At 38.0% G+C, this 13,664-nt stretch overlaps 1 protein-coding gene across 1 annotated transcript in view; it reads left to right on the forward strand.

Moving 5' to 3' along the window:
* Positions 1 to 331: 331 nt before the first annotated feature.
* LOC139939930 (ras-related and estrogen-regulated growth inhibitor-like) overlaps positions 332 to 13,664 on the forward strand; it is a 42,656-nt gene continuing 29,323 nt past the window's right edge. Inside the window, exon 1 of the mRNA XM_071936093.1 lies at positions 332 to 885. Coding sequence (XP_071792194.1) covers positions 798 to 885 — 88 coding nt within the window. The 5' untranslated portion in view covers positions 332 to 797. The remainder of the gene's footprint in view (positions 886 to 13,664) is intronic.

Raw genomic sequence — 13,664 nt, forward strand, 5'->3', positions numbered from 1 at the left:
TAAATAGTACATGTATACAGCACGGCTGAAGAATCTACATTCACCGTGTTAAATTATAGCACAAAACCAGCTCTGTAAATACCGTGAGCAGTCCACCTTTACTGTAAATTAGTCTCATTTCGGATCGTTTGAACCATGGTGATGAGACTACTCTTAACCTCTGACCGCTAGTCTCCAATAGCCCGTGAGGGATATTGATACTTTCTCATGTTGCTTCGATTGTGCTTCAGTCAGAGAGCTGTGAGAGAGGTTTGTGAGCAGTAGTCATGTAATAAAAGAGAAACGCTCGTCCATGCAGCGCCCAAACTAATGCACGGTTGTGTTTAGGAAAGGCGGGAATTGTTTGAATGTCGGCGTGGGTTTGAAGAGTCGCTCAACAGCTTTTTACGATGCGATGAGGAAGTGAATTTACCTTACGCACGGGTGGCTTGAGTGGACGCTACTTTTAAACCTGTTCGTGCGGTTTTCTTGAAGACGTTAGACACCGGGTGGTTTATAAAAATCCTGTCTGAAGTCAGCGTTGGTCTACATTTATAAACAGTTACTGTAGTAGGCTTTGCCCATAACAAGGAGGGCATTACAGATTTAACGTGCTGTACACCATCGTGCTTCGTCCGTCCAGCTGTACACGAAGCAACCTATTTGCACAGAGCTAAGACCGTACAAAGTCAACCCCAGAGGGTGTTTCCTTGCCTGGATTTGTGTCTTGTTTGCCGAAACAAGAGCATGTAAAGAGGTGTCCCCGTTGTTGACATCCTGTTTAAAGTTTCTTTTGTATTCCTTGTCCCTGTTCGACCATGGCGACTGGAATTCGACGATCGCCGCTTATTTTCCAGCAGGATGTCAAATTCACTGTGCTCGGGAAACCAGGAGTAGGCAAATCTGGTAAGTTTTATCAATTGATACGAACATTAACTAAGAATGTTTAGGAATAAAATATAATAAGTAGTATAGTAAACTTGCGAGTACAATCATGTGTAAATATCTCTTGTGGGAGTGTTGGCTCTGAAAAGAGCCGTTGTGTTTATGGCCTCGACGTTTCGAACAGAATTCTCTGCTCGTCTTCACGAGAATGCTGGACTACTGTTTGTGATGGAGCTTGAACACCATATTGTGAATATCTCTAGTAGTGTTGGTCCTCAAAAGAACCGGTGGCTAACGCCCCAACGTTTCGATCACTAGGCTCATCGTCTTCAAGAGAATGATTTGGTACTTGTTTATCACCCAATTTATTTTTTGTTGTTGAAAGTTATTAACTATCTGCGAATATGTAACGTATTTTGATAGGCAAACACACACAATGTGAGTTACAACATTCAAGTGTTTGTTTGATCTTAAATATGTAGCGTCACAATACAAATCACTAATGGCAATCTTGACAACTTCAAATCCTTATGTAGATGAGTCTTGGTGGTTTGTGAAATCAATCCTTGTTCTCACTGGGCGAATTTGTGGATGGATGTAGGCGCCTTCTATGTCATTTTTTTTAATCAGCGTGTGTGCGCTAAATCAAGTATTACATTTTACACAAATATATTGCTTTTAATGCGTCCTTGATTCATCCCCTAATTGCTTTTTTCCTAAGTTGCTCTAAATCCACCTTGAATTAATAAACCAAGTGAAGTGTTATTTAGCAGATGGTTGTTACTTATTCGCATTCAATGGTATCACATTACTCCTCATGCCAGATCCAGTCATTCACGACCTTCAATCTTTATAAATCCCCCTCTCGACGCTCTGCGTTTTCTACTCAAGAACAAGGCCGCAGTAATAAACCCCAACAAACGGTCTGTGAGTTCCCCTACATTTCAGCATTATCCGCGCCGTTCGGTAGGAGCGATCTCAGGCGTTATATACATCAACTTCACGGTCAGTCCCTCGTGAAAGCTCGCGGACGAATCTGGATTTCCTCGCTTTTTTTTAATTAAAGAAATTGGACCTATGGGGAAATTTCTCAGAAATTGTGCGACTACATCGGCTGTGTCATGGGCGGTTTTATTATCAATATTTTCATTGGGGAAGATTGTTTAGTTGTTATCCGGAAATTAAATACAGAAAATGAAATTGTCTTATAATTAAATCAGTATCATACACTGTTTGACCGTGTGGTAATAATAAATGGTATTCAAAAGCGAACTGTAACATGCCGGTAAAGTATCGTCTCTTGGACAAATACAAAAATATCCACAAAGTCACAATAACTCCGCATTCAAACCCACTATGCTCTACACCACGAGGCTGAAGAGAAAGATAGCCTGGAGAATTCTATTCCCAGCATTGTACTAATTATACTGCGTAGTCAGGGTACTCCACAAAGACGTAAAAGGGTCAAAACATGAGCTGTATACAAAATATTAATGAAGGAGTAAATTCTTCAGAAATGTCATGTTGACAGAGCAAGGTATTATTGTTATTTTTTAATCAAGCATCGCACGAGAGCTTTCAATTTCTCAAATCTGAGTTAGCGGAACAGATAAACACAGGGAGTTATAAAGCAAGGGTGGCGATATTTTCCTTCAAGGCCCCAAATCAAAAATGACAAATACTTGATTCATTACCATATATTTTATTTTGTTAAGACCATGGCCCATTGACATAGAGCTGCTTAAATACCAGCTAAACTACCAATTTACATGTTCATTTTATGACTGGTACTCTGTCAATTTCTGCTTAGCACAAACATAATAAGCAATATTGTAAGCTTTATGAAAATTTTCGCACATCACTGCCTTTACTCTAAAGGTACCATTATGGCACAGCACTGAGCATATTAATAGAACAAATCACTTGTAGCCACAGCGCTCGTTCTCAAGCAAAGTCGACCCCTCAGAGCATATTGGTATGATCTCATGTTTATTGCGCCTTAAAGGCAGTGGACACTATTGGTAATTACTCAAAATAATTATTAGCATAAAACCTTACTTGGTAACGAGTAATGGGGAGAGGTTGGTGGTACAAAACATTGTGAGAAACAGCTCCCTCTGAAGTGGAGTAGTTTTCGAGAAATAAGTAATTTTCCACGAATTAGAATTTGAGGTCTCGAAATCAAGCATCTGAAAGCACACAACTTCGTGTGACAAGGGTAATTTTTTCTTTCATAGTTATCTCGCAACTCCGACGACCAATCAAGCTCAAATTTTCACAGGTTTGTTATTTTATGCATATGTTGAGATACAGCAAGTAAGAAGACTGGTCTTTGACAATTACCAATAGTGTCCACTGGCTTTAAATGCACTGAACACGTTTGGGAATATTGTCAAAGACCAGTATTCTAACTTGGTGTATCCCAACATAGAAAGTTTGGACTAAATAAAAGTTGCAAGAGAATAATTATAGAAATACACCATCGTGCACAAGTGTGCTTTAAGATGCCGAAAAATGGCTTCAGCCCATTAAGTATTTTACTGAGAGAATCATTACCTCTTTCTTTGAAACTACGTTACTTGTGAGGGTGCCGTTTCTCACACTATTTTATACTACCAACAGCTCTCCATTGCTTGTTACCAAGTAAGTTTGAATGCTTACAATTGTTCATTAGTATTTACCAATAGTGTCCACTGCCTTTGAGTTGTAACTACCGAAACCATTCAACTCTTAAAGGATTCGGGTACTTTTTCAAAATGTCCACAGATTTACATTACAGGGTTTGAAGATAATGATAGTGGAAAGCTTCCCTTCGAATATTACTAACTAAGGTTGTGTAGTTTTTGAGAAATGAGTAAAACAAGTCACAAAATAATTTTGGTCTCATGAGACCATAATTATTTTAGCATGTAAAATCCCCTTAACCAGCTATAATATTATACCAAAACCATAGCATAACTGGTTAATACGTTTTTACATGCTAAAACTGAGACGAAAATTATCACTTTGACTCATTTTTCAAAAATTACAGCACCTCAGTAAGTAACATTTCAAGGGAAGCTTTCTACTATCATAATCTTCAAACTGTGTAAGTTTAATGTAAATTTGTGGACATTGTGTTTTTTGTTAGGAAAAAGTACATATACCCTTTAAAGGCAGTGGACACTTACATTGATAATTACTCAAAATAATTATCAGCATAAAACCTTACTTGGTAACGAGTAATGGGGAGAGGTTGATAGTATAACACATTGTGAGAAACAGCTCCCTCTGAAGTGACATAGTTTTCGAGAAAGAAGTTATTTTCCACGAGTTTGATTTTGAGACCTCAGATTTAGAATTTGAGGTCTCGAAATCCAGCATCTGAAAGCACACAAGTTCGTGTGACCATGGTGCGACAAGGGTGTTTTTTTCTTTTTCATTATTATATCTCGCAACTTCGACGACCGATTGAGCTCAATTTTTCACAGGTTTGTTATTTTATGCATATGTTGAGATACACCAACTGTGAAGGCTAGTCTTTGGCACTTACCAATAGTGTCCACTGCCTTTAAGAAGTATGTGCGGAACCACAGTAGCCAATCATGATTCAACCATCCTGGCCATGGTCCATGTACATGTAACAGAAACTAATGCTAATTATCAAGTTATAAAATAGAACCTGACTGTTTTTCCCTCCAACCTCGGTTTGGTTACAGTGATTTGGACTGGACAAAAATCTGCAATAACTACGTACCCGTCCAAAGATTCGCATCGCTAAAGCTGTTTTAATCTGTGGTCATGTAAAGCGTTCATTTCTTGAAGGAAAAAAAAATGTTCAGAAAAAACGATCAAAGTCGGAAAGGAAATGAGCTGTTCTCCAATGCAAAGCAATTTGAACACCCAAGAGATGGCATGGACTATTTCTTTAGGTCAGAATTGATGAGAACTAAGATTTATTAGCGGGAGGGGATTATTATTTGCAAAGTGGGAACAGATGTTTATGAGCATGAGACTGGAACACACCGTGACCCAACCAATCTAAACCTATAATCACGTACTAGGCCTGTACCGGATCGATGGGGATTGACGCATTAAAGATATCAGGACACGCTATGGTTGGGGGCTTCACTATTAAGACAATATACTTCAAATAGTGCGAATTAAAGGAACACGTTGCCTTGGATCGGACGAGTTGGTCAAAACAAAAGCGTTTGTAACCGTTTTTTATAAAATGCATATGGTTGGAAAGATGTTTTAAAAGTAGAATACAATGATCCACACAAGTTTGCCTCGAAATTGCGTGGTTTTCCTTCTACTGTGCGAACTAACATGGTAGGCCATTTATGGGAGCCAAAATTTTGACCCCCATAAATGACCGACGTGTTAGTCGACAAGGTAAAAGGAAAACCACGCAATTTCGAGGCATGTTTGTGTGGATCATTGTATTCTACTTGTACAACATCTTTCTACCCATATGCATTTTATAAAAAACGGTTACAAACGCTTTTCAAAGACCAACTCGACCGATCCAAGGCAACGTGTTCCTTTAATCGTTATCGGGTGTTACTTATAATAGCCTTGATATAGTTTATGCATACTTATTTCATTGTTACCAAAGACACTATTATTCAAATAGTGTTGATATAGTATTAATTGTTATTGAGGTTTATTTAATTAATTTATAATGCGTGTATTTTATATCAATTTACCCCTGCTGGGGAAACAATAACAACCTTTCTAAATAAAACTTTTGTTACAATATTGCTAACAGAGTAATGGTCACAGAAGACACACTAAATTCCCCATCAGTAACCATCGTGTCTTCTTAAAGCATATATGCTACCCAAGAATGAAAACGCACAATAAATAGCTAACTCTGGTCACAGAGGAAAGGACCATTTTCTCTCAAAAACTGCTTCCCATTGTATAACAATCCAGTCCCAACTAATAAACACAGACTTAACCAACTGCTATAAATCAGCCATGGTGTTTATGATGTACACGTGACTTGGGCATTAACCCGGGCTTAGATTGATTGGTATGGCGCTCTGGGACCTCTCCACCATGTTTTTATGCTAACAAGCCAGGGTCCCATGTCAATGCTCCTATACAGCTGTTGGCGAAATATCAAAATTCACATGTCTATAAAAAAAATAATACTTTGCAGCAGTTTTTTAGTGTGGAGGAGCATGAGTAGTCTGGGACAATTTCGGTTGCTCCAGGGCAACGTAGGGGTTATACAAGCGACCTATATGTAGGAGGCGGAAATCAGACTCTCATCAATGGCGCAGTCCACGTTTAGTAATCGGAACAGCCGATATCCGACAGGAGTTTATTCAGTTTTCCTCGCCTATGTATGGCCTTAAAGGAACACGTTGCCTTAGATCGGTCGAGTTGGTCTTTGAAAAGCGTCTGTTATAAAATGCATATGGGTAGACAGATGCTGTAAAAGTAGAATACAATGATCCACACAAACATGCCTCGAAATTGCACTGTTTTCCTTTTACCTCGTCGACTAACACGGTCGGCCATTTATGGGAGTAAAATTTCTGACTCCCATAAATAGCCGACCGTGTTAGTTTGCAAAGTAAAAGGAAAACCACGCAATTTCGAGGCAAACTTGTGTGGATCGTTGTATTCTACTTTTTAAACATCTTTCCAACCATAATGCAGTTTATAACAAACGGTTGCAAACGCTTTTTTATAGACCAAGTCGTCCGATCCAAGGCAACGTGTTCCTTTAAAGGCACTGGACACTATTGATAAATACTAAAAGAATTGTAAGCATAAAACCCTAACAAGGGAGAGCTGCTGATAGAATAACACATTGTTAGAAATGGCTCCCCTTTAAAGTGACGTAAATTTTGAGAAGTAGGCATATCGCACTCAAATATTGAAAGACTTCAGACTTGAAGCCCTGATCGAAAACACACAATTTTGTGCAACATGCAAGAGAAAAATGAAAGAAAAAACACCATTGCAATGGTGTTTTTTCTTTCATTTTGCTCTTGCAACTTTGATGACTAATTGAGTCCAAATCTTGACAGGTTTACTATTTTATGCCTTTGTTGTGATACACCAAGTGAGAAGACTGGTCTTCTGGACAATAACCAAAGGTGTCCCGTGCCTTCAAATGATGCCTTACACTACGCGAGCCACCTAGATCATTGCCGGACAATTAGTGTAAAAAAAAATCGGTAACAACTTATTGATAACCGTTGCACTCGGTTCAACGACCGGCTGAATGGATAAAAGATACACGTCCGATAGTCTCATTTTAAACTATTAAAACATGAATAATGCTCGGTAACGTCTCTTTGAGATTTTAGCAATAGCTTTTCAGGGATATATACTACAGATGATATTACTAGGCAATGACGTCGGATCGTTCTAGTCTGCCAACAAAGTAATGACTTATGCGCGTAGGAGATTGAGACGAACACGCGGCATTTCAACATGGGTTGGCAGGTTGTATTAAAGGGTTTGTAGATCAAGTTTTTGACCATGACATGAATGTGAATGAAGATGTATGTTATTTAATATACATGTAGAAGTTTCAGCTTCATTAGTCGTCAAATTTGTAAGGAAAAACAAAGTGAAAATCACATAATAAACAAAACATGAGCAATGTTTTCAGGAGAGTCGCGTAAACACGTTGCACAATCATGCTAAACAAAGTATGTTTCTCTCATGAGACGAACTTTATTTTGGTGACATTGTTTTACCCATTTCTCAAAAACTACAGCACCTCACAAGAAGTATTCTAAGGAAAGTTTTCTACTACCAATAGTACAAAAAATACTCAATTCCTTTAAAGGGTAGTCGCTCGTAGTGTTTAAATCACCATGCCAGAGATGGGCTCACAATAGAAACACATTAATCAAGAACTAGCAATTTGCAAGTGCTCTTTAAAAATTTTATTAGCGCCAATTGTCACTGAGAAATACCTCCGTCTAAAGTATCCCCAATGTGTCTGCAGTATCCCGCACATGACGTCATTTGAGTAGGGCGCCCTCACGGCTAGAAGTCAAATGAAGGATGCCCATTGGCCTATCCTGTGCGCCGCGGGTATATACAATACACCTACATTTTCCATCGTTTCATATTGTTTTACCTCTAAGATGGAGGCGTGATGACGTCATGGCAAAATGTCTATTCTGCGGATTCTCGAAAACGTGACTTTTTTTGTATTAACTTTTTTTTTTACCCGTTGATGGTAAAGGTTGTTTTTAATTTCTTACCCGAGGATGGAAATGGAATCACATGAACCATTGATGTTTCACACCCTCGGGAAACATTTCCACTTTAGAAATGTTTTCGACGAGAAAACCAGAAGGAGGAAATGTCACCAAAAGTCAGGGAAAGCTTTACCATCTGGTGACGATTTATCCACACGTACACTGCGCCATAAAGCACAAACGCATTGATGAAGGAGATACCAGTATCACCTGCCTTGATGTGTAGGACAAAAGCAATACTAGGTTCTTATATATCGTTTATAACAACCCTAAGTTTTTATTCCCATCTGGACCCCATAATTATGCGTATCCTTGTATGACTCATGCCTTGTTGTATTTTGTTACCAGGGTCGATTTGTACAATATTAATTAATTTATTATTGTATTCCTTTTTATAAAGCTCTTTTGGTCTTGTTTGTGTTGCAGAGTTCTTGTAAAATATATTTTTGTTTGTTTAGCTCAGGTGTGTACATCTATCTATCTATCTAAGAGGCGTATCAAAGCGCTCAGTATTTTTTTCTAAGGTATTTGGAGCTTCATTTTTGAAGCATGAGACTATTCCTTTAAAGCACAGTGTAATCATGGTTTATAAGGTGATGTGACGCAATTTGATACAAAACACTTACAAATTGCATAATGTATCACAGATGAGAACAGTTGTAATCTTTAAATAAGTTTGATAGAACCAAACTTGGAAAAAAAGCTTGGAAAAAGAATAATGGAACTGTTAAAAAGTAACATCCATAATAAACACAACTCTGTGGTTTTGGCTCTAAAAAGAGCCAGTTTGGTCTCGACGTTTCGAAGAGTTGCCTTTAATGTCCCCTTTTGCACACAGCGGTGCACATGCGGTTCATTTGAACTTCTCTTCAAAAGCACTCCCATATTGAAAATGAAATAAATCATTATTATTAGTTTGTAGTGCTGTACTTTCAGTCATATAGCTAAATTAAATTCAAAACTGAAATGTAAGTGTGAAGGTGACTCGCAGTGAGGCGTTTGGACTAAGCTAGAAGTATATTCATTTCCCTTCTTTATGATGAGTGACTGCTTCTTTTAGCAGACTCTCTCTGAGTATACATACAACTGGCCAGGTCGGAATGTCTCAAATGACATCTTGTTATTCTAAGCATCCTGTCTTGTTATCACACTATGTTTAAAGACATCGTTTGGGATTAGTTCTAATTGTTAGAAACATATACAATGTCAGAAGGAGATCCGAAAGCTTTTCAACACATTTACTCATAATTCGGAAGATGGAAATCCGTTTCAAATTATCACTTTAATTTGTATTCCAAATAGTTTTCATCTCAGGCAAGTACACCTTAATACTACTAATACTGCGTGTACATGAAATACCGTTCTTTTATTTGGTTATGGTGCAAATCACCATAGAAATAAAATAACCAAACATGTAAGAAGAGACAAATCGAATGGTCCTCATTTCGATTTGAACCCAAGACCCCAAGACACTCCGGGCAGATGCTCTAACAACTGAGCTATGAGGCACAGTGTGGTATACTCCCTCAGATTTTTCCTTAGAATCACATTATTTATTTGGTGCTGCATGGATGTGCAGCTGCGGGTAGTATAGTTGCTACCCATAATCGGGGAAAGTTGAAATCCGTTTCAAATTATGACTTTAATTATTTAAATGATCAGTTTCTCAGGCAGGTAGGCCCCTACATCATATTAGTCTACTGAAAAATTAAAACACGAATTACCATTCTTTTAAAGGCAGTGGACACTATTGGTAATTGTCAAAGACTAGCCTTCACAGTTGGTGTATCTCAACATATGCATAAAATAACAAACCTGTAAAAATTTGAGCTAAATCGGTCCTCGAACTTGCGAGATAATAATGAAAGAAAAAAAAACACCCTTGTCACACAAAGTTGTGTGCGTTTAGATGGTTGATGTCGAGACCTCAAGTTTTAAATCTGGGGTCTCGAAATCAAATTCGTGGAAAATTACTTCTTTCTCAAAAACTATGGCACTTCAGAGGGAGCCGTTTCTCACAATGTTTTATACCATCAACCTCTCCCCATTACTCGTCACCAGGAAAGGTTTTATGCTAATAATAATTTTGAGTAATTACCAATAGTGTCCACTGCCTTTAATAGAACAGACGTTAGTTTGAGTCATGGATAATTAATTGTATTTTAATGTGCAGTGGCAAACCACGATATCCTACGTCTCGTTATCAATTGAATGAATCCAAATTGTACAAATTAAATTGAATGTCGAGCACATCGGCACATGGCTTCAGAAGTAGACACTTTTATAGAGAGAATCGTTAATCTGATTCTCAATGCACTCATGTCTGAAATAAAAAGTCTGGAAGATTTGCCAGGTGTTCTTTTTAAAGACTATGGACACTATTGGTAATTGTCAAAGACTAGTCTTCACAGTTGGTATACCTCAACATATGCATACAATAACAAACCTGTGAAAATTTTAGATCAATCGGTCGTCGGAGTTGCGAGATAATAATGATAGAAAAAAAACATTGTCACACGAAGTTGTGTGCTGTCAGATGCTTGATTTCAGATGCTTGGTCTCGGAATCAAATTTGTTGAAAAATACTTCTTTCTGATACTACGCTTCTTCAGAGGGAGCCGTGTCCCATAATGTTTTATACCATCATAACAGCTCCCAATTACTCGTTACAAGGTTGTATGCTAATAATTATTTTGAGTAATTACCAGTATATAGTGTCCACTGCCTTTAAGAAAGAGGAACAGAATCAGCCATTATAAGTTATATGGTGGACACAACACTATGACACTATTAGGTTTGTGCCAATTTGTCTGTCTACAACCAAACCAAACGGTGAACTTATAGTGTCCGCCTTAACTTAAAAGGCTAATTGCAGAAACTATGCGTGAATCTTTTCAGAGCTCTATATTTATTGTATTGCATTGTATCGCATTGCATTGTATTGTTTTGTATTGTATCGTATTGCATTAGAGGTACTAACTTTATCAAAAACTCATTGAATACTGTGGGTAAGCTGATGGCTCAATTGAATGAGTTGTCAATGTGACCCCTTTTTCCACAAAACAATTAGTGCACAACAAAATCAATGATTAGTGAAATAATTTGTGCGCACCATAACGCAATTTCACTTAATATTAGTTGTGCGACACACTGACCATAAGTGCTATTGCTTTTATGAATACTTATCTGAATAATATTTTGATAATTATTCACAGACAAATAGATGGATAGATATATGGATACAACTTATTTATCCATCGCTGGGTAGTTCAATTAGCATTAACAAATAACTGTATGCAGACACAATACAACCGATCAAAATAACGACAGAATGCAACTTTAAACAATGTGACATGGCACTCATAGAGCATCATACTTCACGGGACAGTTTCAATTCCATCAATTTTACCCCAGACTTGTCGACAAATGGCTTCCCATAGCGTGGGGCATTATAGCTTTAAAGGCATTGGACACCTTTGGTAATTGTCAAAGACCAGTATTCCCACTTGGTGTATCCCAGCATAGGCATAAAATAAAAAACCTGTGTAAATTTGGACTCAACTTGGTCATCGAAGTTGCAAGAGAACTATGAAGGAATAAACACCCTTGTTACTTTACTTTGTGTGCGTTTTGATGCCAAACAAAAGGCATCAGGCCAGAAGTATCTTAATGTTTAAGTGAGAAATATGATTACCTCTTTCTCAAAAACTGCGTTACTTTAGAGGGAGCTATTTCTCACAATGTTTTATACTATCAACAGCTCTCCATAGCTCGTACCATGTAAGTTTTTATGATAACAATTATTTTGAGTAATTCTCAAAGTGTCCAGTGCCTTTAAAAAGGACACTGACGATCGGGATCTAACTAATGCTATCTCTAAATGTTCCGTGTTAACTTAAACTCACACGAATGATGCGGCGAATTGAAAGGCTTGCAAACTCTAAAACACAGTATTCAGTACAGTATTTAGTAACACCGAAGATATTCTGATGGCGTACGCGGGCAGAGATCGTATCTCAACAACGCGTTGATGATATATTGCCCATAGGTTCAGCATTGTGTCGGGTTGCATTTGGGGGTTTACAGAGGGGGTACACTAAGGGGGTTTGCCTACTCAAACCATGCCACAGTTCAACTTTAAATAATATACGTGTTTTGCTTCCCAAACAGTGTAAATATTTTCAGCTCGAATTATATGTACACCACGTCAATCGGCATCTGCATCTGTATAGGCATCTGTATAGGCATCTGTATAGGCATCTGTATAGGCATCTGTATATAGGCAACAATTACCCAACTAAACCCAATTAGTCTATACTCGTATGTGCGGCACCTAAATGTAGCCCGAGCCCTAAATGTAGCCTGACCTAAATGTAGCCCCAAACATATACCTAGATGTAGCCCGGACCTTAATGTGGCCCCAATCATGTACCTAAATGTAGCCCGGACCTAAATGTAGCCCCAAACATGTACCAAGATGTAGCCCGGACCTAAATGTAGCCCCAAGGCTACATTTAGGTGCCGCACACTCGTTACCCACTGTTCAAATATTTATACCGGCTTCTTTGACTGCAAACGGGGACTACACTTTGGTCAAGTTAAGCATATTTTGCGGTGATTGCAATCTTCTGATTGGACTAAAGATAAAGCCCCGTTGGCGTACATTATATCGAGTCTTCATTTATGGCACACCTCGTTCGAGTATATTGAACATGGTTATATTTAATAAATAGGGTAGATGGCCTTAGCTTTCGATCCAATCGGACCTTCTTCAGAGGCATAAAACAAGTACAAACAATTACATATCCATTTATAGAAAAAGAGAGGGGAAAGGGATTAAGGGAAGGATCCAGAAAGAAGCGGAAAAATAACAGCATGGTTATATATATATACTATAACAGTGACTGGAAAACACATGAAGTCGTTTTAGTGCAACAACTTTCTTTTCCCAAAATGTAAATCAATACAGAAATATATTATTAAATCTGATTTGCAGGCAAACTCACAAAAATACTCTCATTTCGATTTGCCATTTGAAAAAGGATAAGAACACCTGTAAGGTGCCGGTATATTATGTATACACGAAACATCTACACTGGCAGAGCAGCATGCCAAATTTAAAATAGAGGAACAACACTACCGATAGACTTGGTGTACACTGTACATTAACAACAGAGGTCAGCATGTAGGACAAAATGTGATAATTATCAGCATAAAACCTCACTTGGATGGACAAATCACTTACGCATGAGTTGCTGTGTTGTCAACAACTATCACCACGTTTCTTGAGGTCACATGTTTTTCAATAAAGACGAACGACTTAGAGCCATTGGACCCTTTCGGTAAACAGTATTGTCCAATGCCCACACTTCGTGTATCACAACTTCTATATCAAATAACAAACCTGTGAAAATTTTGGCTTAATCGGTCATCGGAGTCGGGAGAAAATAACGGGAAAACCCACCCTTGTATCCGCGCGTTTCGCCGTGTCATGACATGTGTTTAAAATAAATCCGTAATTCTCGTTAACGAGAATTTATATTGTTTTACTGCTTTCTCAAAAAGTAAAGTAATATTTCA

The sequence above is a fragment of the Asterias amurensis genome, chromosome 7, assembly GCF_032118995.1.
Source record: "Asterias amurensis chromosome 7, ASM3211899v1".
Lineage (NCBI taxonomy): Eukaryota > Metazoa > Echinodermata > Asteroidea > Forcipulatida > Asteriidae > Asterias > Asterias amurensis.